We start from the raw sequence: 16923 nt of genomic DNA, 5'->3' as shown, positions 1-16923 counted from the left end.
GAACACTGCTCTGTGCAATATTTAAGAATTCTTCCAAATTCCTCCTTTCCTAACATCATGCTGACAGATTATTGTTCTAAAGATTGGAATGGAAATTTGTTTGATATGACTAAACATAATAACACAACATAAGGAAGATGGAAAAGGGAAGCAAAATGGTTGCCTTTCCTCCAACACCATCCCCAATTCTGACCTACTTCTCCAACTTTTAAAATAGGAGCACATTGTCACACACTGCGAACTTAAGAAAAGATCGATAGGAAGTAAGGGGAAGGCAGGCTTAATATTCTATGCCTCCAATCAAAATTCATACATAAAATGACAGTTATATTCCAGACATTGTGCTATGTCTCAGGAGCACGTATAAGGTAGAGACCTTAATTGCTAAGGAATCTAATGCTATAAACAAGATGTGTGGTGCACAGGAGAGAGATGAACTTTTTCTGCTTGGTGTTGGGGTAGGGAGGGAGCATCCACTGATAACATGAAAATTCCCAGTGCAAGTTACATTTAATTGGATTTCACTAGGACAAGAAGGGCATCCATACTCTTAAGGAGAAAGGGAGAAAAGGCTGGACTTACTGAAGCAAAAGAGGTGGAGTAACATTCACACATATATATACACACAACACACTTGTAAGTTACAGATGATCTTCAGACGCAGTTGTCTGGGGTTATTTTTTCCATCCAGGAACAGAAAAAGTAATATTTTTCATTGGATGTTTTGTTTTAGTAGTACTCTAAAGAAATGGAAGAAGGAAATTAAAAAGGCTCTCTGATTTCCTCAATTGATTACAAACAATTGTTTTTATTTTATTACCCATGAGAAGTGGGTTTCTATCCTGACAATTATTGATATACAAAAATGAAAACTAATATACTATACAGCATTAAATCCTAGGATCGTTAGTTTTTATTTAAAGTCCCTTTAACTCTTTCTATCCTCATTTCTTTTTTATTTTCCCTTGGTTCTGTGTTGCTCCGTGTTTGTGATTCCTTTGAGGGTCAGCAGGTGTGTTAGGAATCCGAAGTACCTACATAATAAATTTAATAGGATATCTTTACAGGATCAATAAAATAATTCTAACACAGGATGAAAGTGATTTTACTATGATCAGGTAAACATAATGAAATATGGAAATAGGGAGTTTAAAGAAACATTTTAAAGGAGTCCTATGTGCAGATTAGTCTGGCAAATACAGGGAGGCTACAACATAGATAATATTCAAGAAAAAAACAGAAGAGGGAAAATACAGGTAAACAAGTATGTAAAGTAAGATCGTAATGACCCCTAATCATTGAGTGCCTGCCACATACCAGGCTCTGCACTAGGCACTTTATATTACCTAACTTAACATAATCTGACCCTGCAGGTTAGGTATTATTATACTCATTATTTTACCCATTTAATAAGGGAGAAAACTGAAGGGTCAGAGGAGGTACAAAATTTTCCCAGAATCACCCAGTTATTAGGAGCTAGCAGTGACCCCAAATTTATTTTGTTCCCAAATGCTTTCTTTCTCCATTGAACACCTTGCTCCTTCATATTCTTCCAACTGATAGGAGATAAATAAATCCTGCCACCTGCCACTCGTCTGGAGTCTGAGTCCATTTCCAATTAGTATCTGTTTGTAGAAGTTTATTTACGTATTCTAGGACAGTTACTCATAACCTGGCTTATACAAATGGCATCGTTGTTTTGTTTGACACAAGAATCAAAAATGTTATGCTCGGCAATTCTTCCCAATACCGTTCAAACTTCCATTGGTTAATGAGACTAATAAACTCTTGCCAGCACCTTAGAGAATAATTCTAATAAACAGGTAACAGTTGCGCAGCATTTTGCAGTGTTCCAAAGACACGCATTATTTTTTGCTTGTTTTGTTGTCACTGTTGTTTACATACATGACAATCTTAAGAGGTGGTCAGGCAGGAGTCACCGCCCTTTCCCAGATGGCCAGGTAAGGAATAGGGAGGTGAGATCACTTCAGCATGCCGGTATCACTCAGTTGGTGAGAAATTAAAGCCAAGACTGAAAGCAAAGTTTTCGGACTTTAAATTCACTCCTCCACAGATTACTCATTGTCTTTCATTTTGTCCAACGCGGGAGGGATAAGAATAACTCACATTTGTGTAATACCTTCACCGTGCCCTTGTTGACTCAAGGCATCTCATTTCCTGTGATTTACTTTTTTATTACATTGCCATCAGATAAGATCTTAAGGGTAAGGTCCTTCAAGGTTTGCTATGTTCTTTCATGCCTCTAAATGTTATTCTCACTACGTAGACGTCATTCCCTTTGACAAAGCTCATGAGCTGTGCTAATCCTAACAGCTGTTTTCTTCCTCCATCACCATCACCAAATCTGACACCGTTTCTCCAACCACTGAAGTCTCATGCCATCTGTCTGCCACACAAACCACAAGGAGAATGGATAGGAAATAAGGGGGAAAAAGAGGGTAAGAGGATTGATCGTCCACACCTTCAACCAAAATTCATGTATCAAGTACTGGCTGTACTACTTACGTCCTCTCCTTAGTTTGTGTGAGGGGAAATCAAGTCAGCCTGGCTCTGGGCTAGAAAAGGAGAAATGAGAAATAGAGAATGTTCACGTTGAACTCTCGAGAACTTGCCTAATCTAACCTCTTTGGGGAGAAAGTTTTCCCTATTTCAGTGAAGCCTGGTATCTGCAGAGCCTTGAAAAGAATTGACAGGGGCGCCTGAGTGGCTTAGTCAGTTGAGCGTCTGACTTCAGCCCAGGTCATGATCTCACGGTTCATGGGTTCGAGCCCCACGTCATGCTCTGTGCTGACAGCTCAGAGCCTGGAGCCTGCTTTGGACTCTTTGTCTCTGTCTCTTCCCCACCCCCCACCCCCGCCCCACTCTGTCTGTGTCTCTCAAAAATAAATAAACATTTAAAACAGGAAAGAAAGAACAAGAATTGACAGAAAAGGTATCATGACCATCATGGCTGTCCCAACCCTGTGGCCCTGGTATTTATGCTAGTGCATTGGGCTTGGAAGGCATACTCTAGATAGATGGTCACAAATTACCAGAAGCTGTGGAAACTGTATGAGAGAATTTTAGCAAAAGCACTGAATTGACTCTGAAATCAGTTGATCTTCTGGGATCAAATCTTTATTTAACTCTATAATGGATTGGTATGCATATTGATAAGAACAAATGTAAATAAACTCCTATAACTTGCTTGGATTGTTAAAAAGTGAGAAAGATAGAATACTTAGTTCTTTTAGAATGTTCTTTTTGGTTACATCCAATTAAATTCTTTACCTGAGCCCATTATGGAGTGCTGGTTAATACACCTCATGTAAATTTAATATAAGCAACAAAATGACATAAAGAGCCCAGACCTGAAAGCTTGATATGTTAATATTTACGTTTGAAACCTAGTCTATGCTTTCGTGCCATATGAATATTTAGAAACAGCTGACCACCAGCTTCTTCATCTATAATCTCTCTCGCCAGTAGTTTTAATTAGCACTTTGCACAAACATATGTAAATATTATATACAAATAAATATAAGTATTCTTTATATAAATACATAAAGAAACGGGGTTATACATTAAGTATGCTTTTGAAACATGCTTTATTTGCTTAGATTGCATCACAAATATCTTCCAGGTCATTTCATATTCTTCTACGTAATTTTGCTTATTGACTACATACAATTCCTCTGAATGGATATACTTGAAATTTATTTTCCAACCCTCTATTGATGGACATTTACATTGTTCTTTCTTGCTTGCTTTCTTGCTTGCTTTCTTTCTTTTTCTTTATATTATACATCAAGGTATGATAAATATCTGTCAAGTGAAATATTGATTTTTTTCTCATAATATAGTCATAAAATTTTAATTGCTTGGTTAAATGGAATGCAAAGTTTTAAAGGAAGTTTACTTCTCTATTTTTCCTCCTCTCTTATTTTATATTTTCCCTAACACGAGCACATACTAGAAGAAAAAAATAACTGGTTGAAGAAGGCATGAATCAGACTTTGTATTCTTAATTCCAAAACCACTGTGTTACACATTAATGATCAATTGGTCCTCAATCTATGAAGAACTGTAGTCACATTCTGGGACTCTTTCACTGTTTTGTTTTGTTTTGTTGTTTTAAGATACTGTCAAAGACTCTATGGATTGTTTTTAGTCCTGGTTAAATCATTTTTAACTTGGTTTTCATTAAATGTGAAGTCTAGCATAAAATTTTCTCCACATACCCTAACAACCACCAAGATTACACATTGAGACCCCNTCCTTGTCAATTCAGTGTAATCCTGTGAGTAATACAGGTTCCGGGGTTGGGAAATACAGCCCCAGACTGGCTGTGGGGCAATGCCAGGAGTAGGCAATGCAGTGTCAAATCCATTCATGTGGCCTTCCCAACTGCTCCTTGGACTAGACATTGTTTCCACCTAGGATTGAGCCCTGGCACTTCCAGTTGAGTGCTCTAGATTTTGCTATTTGGGCTTACAGGAACCTTAAATGTGGATAAAGTTTGTTAGAAAGGATCCTGAAACACCTAAAAAGAAAATGTAGAAATGTGTCACATGTTCAAATTTGTTCACCACGAGTAATACCAATAGAGAAAATTGACCTGGTAATCTAAGATCTACTCGTATGCTACATTTTTATCATTGTTTTTATATCCTGCTTTACTAGCTCTAGATTATTCATTCATTAAGTTTTGACTATCCTACAACCTATCTTTACTTTTATTTCCATTGATACCAATTTCTACCACAATGTAGTAAAGACAAACCTTAGAGTATTCAGAATGGTCATTTTCTAGATTGTTTTTTTTATCAATAGAGTTGCATTACAGTAAAGATCTCCAAAGAGTTAGTGAGATCCTTGATTTACATAAACATCCCTCATAATGAAGTGGATTTTGCTTCAGATAGACATCCATCATGATATACAAGCAGGTGAGGGAAGGTTTTTATTTTATATCTATACACCTGTGAATTTATCTGAAGGAGAGCTTTGTGCATATTCATTTCTGGTCAAGATTCATTGCTTGAGATTACAGGTATTTTCATAGAGATCGCTATGTTAGAAAATTCTTAGAACATCTTAGGTAAATATAATTTATAAACTGGTCTTTTGGTCTCCCCACCATAAATATTACCAGTAAACACCTAAAATCAATCTGCTGAAGGATAAACCATTTTCTCCTCTTTCTTCTCTCGTGAACCTGAAATTATCTCATTTATCATTTTGTTGTTGGTATATATGGCTATCCATCTTGTTTTACTGAAACTGTTTGTGGTGGTAACTTGCCTAAGAAAGCAATTTCAGGTTCCCTGCAGCATGATGTAACTTGACTGGTGTGAAATGTAGCCTATTTTGTTTGGACAACATATCTTTATGTTCCCCTAGTAACATCACTAGTTCTTAAATTGCCACTTAAGGCTTATAAGCTGTGGATTGTATGGTGGTTTGGGGTCAGGGAGCATCCAATGCAACCCTGGGGGTTCCTAAGGAATGTTTTTTTAAATATGTATTTTTTCAATGTTTATCTTTGAGAGGGAGAGAGACAGAGCATGAGTTGGGGAGGGGCAGAGAGAGAGGGAGACACAGAACCCAAAGCAGGCTCCAGGCTCTGAGCTGTCAGCACAGAGCCCGATGTGGAGCTCCAACTCACAAACCGTGAGATCATGATCTGAGCCGAAGTTAGATGCTTAGCAGCCTGAGCTACCCAGGCGCCCTCCCCTAAGGAATGTTTTGAGGCTGCGGAGTAGACAGTCCCCAGTGGGAAACTTCCCCATTGCTAGTACATATGCCAGAGGCAGAAGTTTAATACCATTTCCCAAAGTACTGCTCTAATATACTAGAGGCCTTAGATTAACACCAGTGGTTACAAGGTCCCAGCTTCCTGTTTCATTGGAAACCACCCTAGGGGCCCTGCATGACAAGTTTATAACCCAATAGCAGCCATGTGTCCAAGCACTATTGGATTCTTTTATCCAACAGCAATGGCAACAAAGCAGTTATTGACCACCTACTGCGGGTCACTTTGCTCCCTATCTTAGAGTACATAGATAATAAGAAAGAGCCGCTAATGTTAGGAAGCTTACAGTTTATAACAGAACAGATATTAACAGAAGTAACTGCTTTGGGGATGCCACTAACGTACACCTAAGTTGGTTCATTCTTCTCAGGAAAGTGAACTGTTCAGTGGACAGAACTAATTTCCTACTAGCTTCCCACTAGCTTCCTTCATGTAAATCATGCTTAAAGCAGCACAGAGTAGGCAGGGAGAAGAGTTAAAGCCTAAGCAAGAGACCTGCCTACTGGAGAGTTGGGCGGCTGGCCCTGAAGGAGAGAGAGCAAAGGTAGAACCAAAAAAAAGCGTCTGAGGACTTGACAAATGCAGCTGTGTGGCTGGCAAGGACTGCCGTGAGGTCTCCAGCTTGAGGAGCATAGTTCAAGAGAAGGTCCAGGAGACACCTTGTATCCTGGATCCACACGCGAGGCCATCTTCATCTCTGCTGAAGGCAGAGGGAGGAAGTTAGAACTCCTCCTCTAACTTGGAGGGCAAGTTAGAAGAACCTAAAGAAAGAAGGACATGTCTGAAAGATTAGCAGCTACTGAATTAATCCACATCTGAAGATACCAGGAACTTGGCCAGTAAAATAGAAGAAGTACAGGTGGGAGTGTAGAACTGTAGGCACCAGTAAATTTATATATATGCTAAAACATTTTGAACCAAGTTTGCTGGAAGAGTTGATAGTAGAATAATAAGGTTCAGACCATCTCAACTGGGAATTGTAAGAGTTATACAATAAATAATTTTACATCATCACTTTGATTTTATTTGAAGATACGTAAACTTGAAATATTACTCAACTATATCTGACTCTTATGTCAAGTCACAGAATTGTAGCTGAGTAAAGCAAGAGAATATGGAATGTTCCAGTGTGCTTATGTACTCAGCCTTACAATGTTTGGCAGAGTACTTGCAGATTATCAACTGAGTCTCTGTATCAGTCTCAATTACCTCACTGAGTTAAATAGAATTTAATAGAATTACATGGAGTTAAATACAATTTCATCAATGGTCTAAAGGCAGTAATTTCACATATTCTTTTCAGAAATTTATTTTATGTAGCTAGGAAAATACAAATTGGGCTTAACTTGATAAAGATTGGCTTTGTTATGATGCCTAAATTTAATTTCCACTAAAAGTAGATTCATATGTTAATTATTTCTAGATATGAGGTCACTTAACTAGGCAGCCCTATATCATTCCCAAGCCATCTATTTCTCATTTTCTCTTACCCACGCTAAAGCCACATGTACCAATGTTATGTGTTCATCAGCACCATTTTTATACTGATGACTAGCCATGGGTATGATTTTCACTTCTCCCTAATTTTTGCTAATACTTAAAGGCAATGCAACTAAAATAGGCAATTTAAAATTAAAAAATAGACATCTTTATATAAATTGTATACATGTTTATTGCCCTAGATATATTATGTTTAATCCTATAGACACCCTGTTATATTTTCTTAGGCATCTCCAGGTACCCTAGGGCAAGCCCAGACTGGGCAAAATCCCATATATTCTGCATCATGCATAACATTTTGATGGCTGGGTCTTTTTCATTGTTGTTTTCAGTGGCTAGGATCTAAGAGTAGTAACAGCAAATATTGGCCAACTCTAAATGCAATACTTACACCTGTAATTTCAACCAGAAAAGACCATTATTAAAATAGACTTGTGGTAGTTATTTGAAAATTTAAAACACCATTTCTAAACTCTACTGACTATGATTTCTGGAAAAGAAAGTTTCTGCTATTTTGGGGGGGGAGGGTTATGAAGTCATTTTGATTTACTTGCTTTGATATTAAAGATTTTTTTCCCCATCTATTTCACCAACAACAGAAAAATTACCCTGTATGGGGCATCTGTGTGGCTCAGTCGGTTAAGCGTCCAACTTCGGCTCAGGTCATGATCTCACAGTTCATGGGTTCGAGCCCCACGTCGGGCTCTGTGCTGACAGCTAGCTCAGAGCCTAAAGCCTGCTTCAGATTTTGTGTTTCCCTCTCTCTCTGACCTCCCCTGCTCGCTCGCTCGCTCTCTCTCTCTCTCTCTCTCTCAGAAATAAATAAAACATTAAAAAATTTTGTAAAAAAGAAAAATTAACCAGTATACATGGCTGAGTTACAAAGGTGGATAACAAGCACCTATTATCAAGGCTATTCACTTGAGACATACTTACTAATATCCAAGAGGAACATATTTCTGATAAAACTAGTAAGAGCTATTGGGAAGTCTTTATCCTTTCTAATTATAAAAGTTAAGTCTTCAAAGTACTGTGGGGAGATATTGAGAAAGATAAATTTTTTAAGCCTCTGAGTTGAAAAGGAATTTAGAGGCTTCAATTTCCCATGGTCCAGTCTCCAGCCCATTGCATGAATGCCTTCTGTGGACTCAGTCACAAGTAGGCATCTAGCATTTTCTGGCCCGTAAGTTCCAGAGATGTGGTACTCTCAGATGGCACAAGAAGTCCATGCCACATTTTAGAAATTCATTTATTGTTTGCAACATAATCTACTTTTCTGTAGCGTCCGTGTATTCTCCCTACTTCTGTCTCTGGAACTGGACAGAATAAAATAAACATCTAGATCTAGACAGCTGTCAAATTGCTTGAAGGGGTGATTGCATCAACTCCTCTCACATATTCTTTTTATTTCCTTTTGCTTTAGCAAAATTCACTGTTTTTCTGTGCAGTTCAGCTACCCGTATCCCATGTCTCAAAACCACCAGAGCCTTGGAAAATGCAGATTCCATGACCTCACCCAAGATAAACTGAGTAGAGGTGTTCTATCTCACTCTCTCTCTCCTTTTCCATTTGCTGTAAACACGACAGAACAATAACATTTAAGAACTGTGATCTAGGTAGAAGCGTTCCTTCCTGACCCCTCCTTACCAGAGATCCACGGTTCTCACATTTGGCGGCAGCAGAAACAGCCGATGAGACAGATTGCTAGATCTCACCTCTCATAACGTCTGATCCAAGAATTTTCAGTTTTAACTACGTCTTAAGTAACACTGCTCCTACTGGCTTTGGGGCCACGCTCTGAACACCACTGCCCTGGAGTAGCCGGTGATTCTCTCTCTCCACTGATAGATCCCAAGGGCACAGCAAATGTCACCGCTGAGAGGCTACCCTCCAATTGTGCCCATACAGCTCTGCCACCACCAGTTGCATTACTTGGTTAAGAGTCAGTTACGTCTGTTCCCATGTGCAGTTTATCATGACTGAATTGATAGCAATTACATAATTAAATATATTAGCTCCTGAAATGTGAGTATGAAAAGAAAAGATGATTCTACGGAAACGAAGCTGAGCACGTAATGGGACTCAATAAAGATGCCTTAAATTGCCATCAAATTAAATCTGAGTAAGACTTGCATCAGAAAAATGTATTTCTAGGGGCGCCTGGGTGGCTTAGTCGATTAAGCTTCAGACTTTCGCTTAGGTCATGATCTCGCGGTTCGTGGGTTCGAGCCCCGCGTCGGGCTCTGTGCTGACTGCCAGCTCAGAGCCTGGAGCCTGTTTCAGTCTGTGACTCCCTCTCTCTCTGACCCTCCCCTGCTCACGCGGTCTCTCTCTCTCTCTCTCTCTCTCTCTCTCTCTCTCTCCTAGAAATAAATAAAAAACATTAAAAAAAAAAAGAGTCAAGTATAATTTTAAAAGCAACAAAATAAGCTTTTCCTCCAAAAAGGTTATTTTTTAAAATGATAATATCTAGTGGGGCACCTGGGTGGCTCAGTCAGTTAAGGGACCACCTTCCCTGCTCAGGTCATGATCTCAGAGTCGGTGAGTTCGAGCCCTGCGTCAGGCTCTGTGCTGACAGCTCAGAGCTGGGAGCCTGCTTTGGATTCTGTGCCCCTCTCTTTACCCCTCTCCTGATCACGCTCTGTATCTCTCTCTTTCAAAAATAAGTAAACATTACAAAATGTTTTTTTTATTCTAAAATGATAATATCTAGTGTTACAAAGGGGGCAAGCAAATCCGTGATTTAATACACAGTTAATAGGAATACAAATTTCTAAACACTTTTTTTGAATAGAACTTTACAGAATATATCAAAAGTTTCAAACTTCTTTCACTCTCCATCAGTAATTCAACTTCTGATAACTTAAGCCTGAGAAAATATCCTGAGATGTTCACACACATACAAGAATATTCATTGCACCATATAACGGCCAAATCTAAAATACAACCTTAATGTACAGCAATTGTGAATTTCTTTCATACATTAAGGTATATCTACCTGATGGAACATTATGCACCTATTGAAAATTAGATTTTAGAGTAGTGGCTTTCATCATTTTTTGTATTGTCACCCACATTTGACATAATGCATATGTGTTTGTGTGTGTGTATATATCATATTACTGTATAAATTGCTTGTGTGTTTATATGTTTGTAGAACTAAAATAATATTTCAAAACCAGTACATTCCCTTATGATAGGTGATGGACTTTGATGTATTCTGATCTATAACACTCAATTTTTTTCTTAATGTTGGTAACATCTATCTAAATTTATTTCCTTACCCACTAATGCAATCAATTTGAAAATTATTTTACAAAAAACATGTAACATGAGTCACATGTATGTTACTCATAATAAGGTAATCCTATGCACAGTATAATTTCAGTTTTGTAAAAAAAATTTTAAATTTGTAAAACATAGAAGTATATATTAGTATGTAAATAACTGTATTTAAGTAATATTTATTTCTTCTTTATATTTTTCTATGCTTCCCTTATTTTTTTCTAATGGACATATACTACTTTTACTTTTAGGAAAATATTTTAAAGTAAGGAAATGAAAGTATTTGGCATTACTTGTTCTTTCTCAATATGCACAGGAAGCTAGTAATCGATACTTAAATGTAAATGTGTTCACAAACCCTCTCTTTTTAGTGTAATAATAGAATTTTTCCCAGTGCTCAACATCACATATACCAGCCCCCAAACTATCAAAATCTTTCCTTTCCTTTCCTTTCCTTCCTTCCTGCCTGCCTGCCTGCCTGCCGTCCTCTCAACAATTTGAACTTAGTTTTAACTTTCTAGGAGCTGACCCTCCCCATAGTTTTGCTAAAATTAGTCACATATTCAGTAAACTCACCTGCAAGTTTACCCAGGAGAACTGGTTTCATTTTAAGCATGGAAGAGCTTTCCAAACACGTGCTCTAGCTTCAATTCCTTCTAAACACCTTCTCAGTTCATTTTCCTGATAGGAACACCCAGGGCAAACTAAGAGTTAAAAAGACCCAGATTCTGTCAGTTAATTAGTCAATATTTAGGGTGTGACTAGAGTATTTCCCATTTCTCACTCTACTGTGCCTCTCTTCCCCCAAGTCAAAATTTACTTAGCCCAAGACATTTGAATCTCATTACCCCGGTTTCAGGAAGTTTAGTTTTAAAATATGACTTCAGTCAAGGAACTCAGCTCTAGGAAAGAATCAAGTACAAATTTGGGGACTTCTATAATGTTAATGCTGTTTAACAGCTGTTGATTGTTTCACCAAACCAATTGACTTAATGAATTATCCAAAATGGCTTCTAAATACACTAGCTCTGATTCTGTGGGCAAGAAACCCCAGAGAGGAAATCAGCAGTGGAGTTCTGGGGGCCAGGTAGAAGGCTCTAGCAAGGACATTGATAAGAAGGTTGTCTTTGAAGAGTAGATAGGATATGAACAGGTAGATACATGGATAGGGGGCCCATGCTGGCAGAGCTGCAAAGGCCAGCCAAAGAACCATATTGTGGAGTAATGAGAGGCAGTTTGAAGGGCCAGGGAAACCAGGTTATGAAGGATTTAGGAATTCAGGCAAAGACATTTTTATTTGTTAAGTGAAACAAGGGCATTTTTCAACATGAGAGTAAAAAACCAACCAGCATCCTTGAGTTTCATGTCTCTAATTGCACACCCTGTCTCCAGTCCAGCAGTATCGCATCATCACCAAGCAGTCAGCTCCTTATCACATAGGGGTGGGGCTGGCCGCTGGTGAGACAGCTGGGCCACGAACATCAACAGACACTCAATGGCAAGACTTGCATTTTCTTGTTCTCGGTCCCTCACTGTGACCTCTGGAGCCTACGAGGCAAACTAGAATGTACTTTGGAGTCTACAGCAACACTTAAGAGAGAGTAGGATGCACTGACAGGAAGTATACAAGTTGGAGTGGTAAGGGAATGCAAGAGTTAAGAGGTTACCTATTTTTTTTTAATCCAAAAGATGCTGATAATCCCCTGCTTTTCTCTTTAAGCTCTTTCCTGGCTGTCTATGTTTCTCAACATCTATCCCTTCCTTTCTCTTTGGTCTTTTTAGTGTTCTATAGACTGAGAAAGACTGCTGTGTGTTTTACAGCAGTAATGAAACAAGCAGCTTAGTCACCCAAGCAAATGTAGCTTCTCTGCACTCCCTTTGTGGATTAGTGTCTGCAGGGAAGGGGTATGGAGAGTTAGTTACCTCCATTCCCTAGTGTTCAGGCTCTCAGACTAGAACTAAGAGCCTGGCTTTCATATTCATTTCTACTGACTCACAGTTCCTCATTGTCAACTTTCTGTTACTACTTTGAAACCAAGAAAGATTTTTTAAATCACGTAAAATTCTTAACTATTGATAGTTACCTTGGAAGAGCTAAGAACAAACACATAGGTTGCTTGTTTTGTTTTTGGGGCATGGGGCTTATTTTCCTAACTATAACAAAATCTCGACACCTCTTTTAAGATAAGGAAGACTCGATTTGGTAGAGGTGAGGTTTTACTGTGAGATGCCAGAAAACTCTCCTTGTTTATATGAATTTATGTGGCAACTCTACTGTTTGTAGATTGAGTAGATACTGTATTCAGCTAGATGCCAGCAAAATCTGAGGTGTATTTTGTGCTGAAACTGATTATGTGCTGCTTTCTTTTTTTGCCCGTTAACTAACTATTACAAAATATCATAGGATTTTGAATTTTTGTTTTGTTTTTTTTCTAAGTTTCTGTCGTTGTCTTTCCTATGAATTGCTGTTTCCAATGTGATCCTTATTCTTTAGAATCTTATCAGAAAGGGTATAAGTGACATGACACATATGTAGTCATTTGGTTAAAAATAAATGTTATTCATACAGAATTCAATTGTGAGCAATTTGGTAAAAATTGCAATTTGTGAGGGATTTTCAGCCCTCAGTTTCCAGAATTAAAATTTTAGAACCTAGCTATAAAATTTCCCAGGTTCTTCAATTTGGAAAAATTATGAAAAGATAATTGGCAGGGACTGATTCCATACAGCCTCCAAGCAACTGCACTGAAAAGGATTTTTACAAAACAGCAGATCCTTTCTTCTTTTTACTTTAAGATTTTCCAATAGGATGAGTAACTGTATTTCCTTCTGCACTAGAATAGTACTTATCTATTTTCCCCCCGGTGTGTAAACAAGGTGGGATTTGAAAAGGGTTTACAGACAGATTTAAATCAGATTTTCAAATCCATATGACTCATTGGGCACCCATGTTGTTTACTTTGACCCTGGACTGGGGGACTTAAGTCTTTTTAATGTTGTACCCACATTTGCGTTTTAGTTGTCTCAGTGCACAAAATGAATACCTTTATTACATATGTGGTAAGTCCATATCACACTAAGTGTTTCATCTTGTGATTGTTTCCCATTTCTGTTCATCTGTTTTCCTATTATCACAAACTCCCGGGTTGACTGTAGACCTGTACTTTTCTATGGGATTCCATGGATGTTTTTTCATTATCTCCTAGGATAATAGCCTTTCAAGCTAACGTGGTACCTCCCCCCCTAAATTTTTAGTGTAGCCCATACCATCCCAAGTACTAATAGCTTCAAGGATGTTTCAAAAATCTGGAGAAAGAGAGCCATGTTAATATTTATTAGGTTTTTCAAAGATAACTGTCGTTTTCATAGTCCAAATACAAAATGATTATAGGAGTTTCAAATGAATTTCTTTCAGTGTTACTATTTCATTCTTCTTCCCAGTAGTTTTTAACAAATCGTGCTAATCAGTAGTTTCAAAAGTAACAATTTTACATTAGCATCTTTCCCCTCCTCTACTGCTGTGTAAGCAGTCTTATGCCTCAACCAAGATGACAGTTTCTTCATCCCACAAATGACATTAGAAATAGGAAGCACTTTTTAAAAATATATTATTCTGTCTCAGAATAAATATATATAAACTCATGTACACAGTTACAATAATAGCACAAAAATTGAATATAGTAGTAAGTGTAGGAAAGTGTGGCCTTCAAGTATAGGAGGGTAGCTTTTAGATTTCAAAATTATTTAATCAGTCTGTTGCCCAGGTTTGGAAGAACAGTAAAACTTTAGATTCCAATTCATTAGCAACTCTACGCCCTTCTTAGAGTCAGAATAGTGACTTTGGTCTCAGTGTCCTAATTAGAAAGCATATAACAATAAAAACAATGATAACAATAGTATAGTGAGGTAATAGCCAACATGAACTTAGTACATAGAATGTTCCAATAATAGTTTTAGGCAATTTAGTCTCATATTCTTCAAAAAAAAAATCTTTTAAGTAGGAGCTGTAATTATCCCCATTTTATGGACAAGAAAACAAGCACAGAAGTGGTGACCAAAGGAACAAACGTTTTGTATATAAGGCCAATATATAACGTAGAGTGGGATGTCTTGTTAACAAACTGCTTTTTCTTTTATTTTTTTCCTCCAAAAAAGTGACTAAAGCATAGCCAGTGGGAAATTATCTTCTACTATTAGTTGCTAAAAGCTAAGTTTCGAACAATTTTCCCCAATTAAAAGGAAACGGTGCTTGGTTTTCATTGCTGCTGTTCATGTCATCCACAGGGCCCTTGTCAGTTACTGTGAAGTGTGTACAGAAAGCTTGATTTTGAAATTATTGATCATTTCTTAAACATATTGCTTTTTTCCCAAAATGTGGCCATGAGCGATGATTTGTCTCTCAACAGCACATCACCGTTTTATCAAAACTTGATCCATAATAGTAGTAAATCAAGACTATTGTTTTGATGAATTTATTACTAAAATATTATATTTCTCAAAAAAATATTTTGTCTTTCCATTATTATTTTATCCTCTGAGAAATATAAATTCCATTCAATAAGTGGACCATCTTATTTTCATTACTGGAACATATAAAATGAAACATGAAGCAGAAATCATCAATTGACAATCTGTTACTTTGATCAGAAATTTAAATTCAATCTTCCTAGAGTACTAGTATTAACAGGACAGTGTTGGCTTTCAAGATTTCAAAAAAAAAAAAAATGAGTATGTACTCTAGGTATTAACACAATATGTGGAATCAGAATATATGGGATTTTTCTGAGGTTGGGGTTGGAGGAAATCAGGTGAAGAAGGAGAGGACGATGTCGATGGTTTGAAGCAAGGAGCAAATGGACTTTTATCTGTAGAGGTACAATTGGCATTTCTTCTCCATTATCACATAGGACAGGAGACAGACTCAACTTGAGTTTCTACCAATCACACCTTGAAAAAAAATTTCATCTAAGTAAATCATACACTCTGCATATCTAGATATTTATAAACATGACACTAACTCCAGCAATCCAACAAGAATGCATTCACATTGCTGTCTTTCAGGGCAGTTTACTAACATTTGTTGTGACATGTTTAGAACCAGTTGAAAATCTAGGTGTTGCATCATTGCTAAGGCTTGGTGAAATGTTTATGGACATGTTTTATTATTTGCTAATCTGTGCTGTGAACCATCAGTCTGTTTGCAGTGGGGAGGAAGTGGGTAAAGGGGTGGAGGGGGGAAGAGGGGCGGGTCATTTTGTTTGGTGTGCTGGTGGAGGGAGGAAGGAAGTTTGAATTAAGATGCATCTAAAGGGTTCCATTTTGACCCTTGCACAAAAATCAACCGCAGTAAATAAATGCTACTCATAATCCGGTTTTCAGTGATCATACTCTTTTTTCCCCCTTGTCTTATATTTTTTTCTCAGGGGAAATCTCTCACGTCAAAGAGGTTAACAAGCCTTGTCCAGTCTTACTAAAAGGATCATCTGTAACATGGAAGCAGACTGGAGTCATTGCATATACTTTGTAGCTCTTTGTTGTTACCTGGAGCAGAGGACATTAGACCAAGATGTTGCATGAGCAAAGGACCCTAATTGTTCTCTCTTTGTGTACATTAAGGCATTGCTATTCCAAGGGACTCTACCATCACAATGCCTCCATTTCAAAATGTTGTCTGCTTACTTTCTCCTCGTACTAAGCTGGATCTGTGTCTTTTCCTTTTTAACAAGTTCAAGTGGAGTAAACCTTTTTTTTCTCTCTCTCTCTCTTAAAGCTTCTGCTAGACACACAGTTCACTGAAAATTCACTCACTCAAAAACTGGAAGAATTGTAAAAGAAAAAAACATATATCAATAAGTATACATATGGCTTCACATTTATTAAACAATAAATTAGCACAGAAAGTTTCATTTCACCAGTGTGTTCACAGTCAGAAACAAGCTCTGTCTTTGTTCTCTATACTTTCTCGGTTAATGTTTCTTGCATTTATTTTTATACCATATTTAAATAAGAAACACCTTTTACTCCAAATGTATTAAAGTTGATCCCTTCTCTGTAAATTTGTGTATGTTTATATTGTTGTTTTATCTTTCATTAAAAGATGCAGAATCTCATTGTTTTGTAATTTTGTCTTCCACACACTGATAAAGAAAATGCTGAGAAACGTCCACAAATGCAGACTTGCAGTTTAAGCTATCATCCTGCAAACGTTTTTTAGGGCTTTAAGGCAAGCTTGGATGGTACAGGAGTCAGGAGCTGGCTGAAAGTGCTTCTCCTGGGGGCTAAGCCAGGACCAGGTAGATGCTTTTTCTCTTAGGCAGGAGCAC

The 16923-nt window shown here is 37.6% G+C and overlaps 1 protein-coding gene across 2 annotated transcripts in view; it reads left to right on the top strand.

Moving 5' to 3' along the window:
* Positions 1-16710, top strand: part of RGS7 (regulator of G protein signaling 7) — a 509116-nt gene extending 492406 nt beyond the window's left edge. The window contains exon 16 of one of the 2 annotated variants that reach the window (XM_077761799.1): positions 16024-16710. In XM_077761799.1, the coding sequence (XP_077617925.1) occupies positions 16024-16074 (51 nt within the window). In that variant the 3' untranslated portion in view covers positions 16075-16710. The remainder of the gene's footprint in view (positions 1-16023) is intronic. The other variant, XM_077761798.1, reaches the window with a different exon arrangement.
* Positions 16711-16923: the final 213 nt, after the last annotated feature.

This window comes from Crocuta crocuta, unplaced genomic scaffold (assembly GCF_008692635.1).
Source record: "Crocuta crocuta isolate KB4526 unplaced genomic scaffold, BGI_CrCroc_1.0 scaffold243, whole genome shotgun sequence".
Taxonomy (NCBI): Eukaryota; Metazoa; Chordata; class Mammalia; order Carnivora; family Hyaenidae; genus Crocuta; species Crocuta crocuta.
This window is presented reverse-complemented; position numbering and strand designations above follow the sequence as displayed.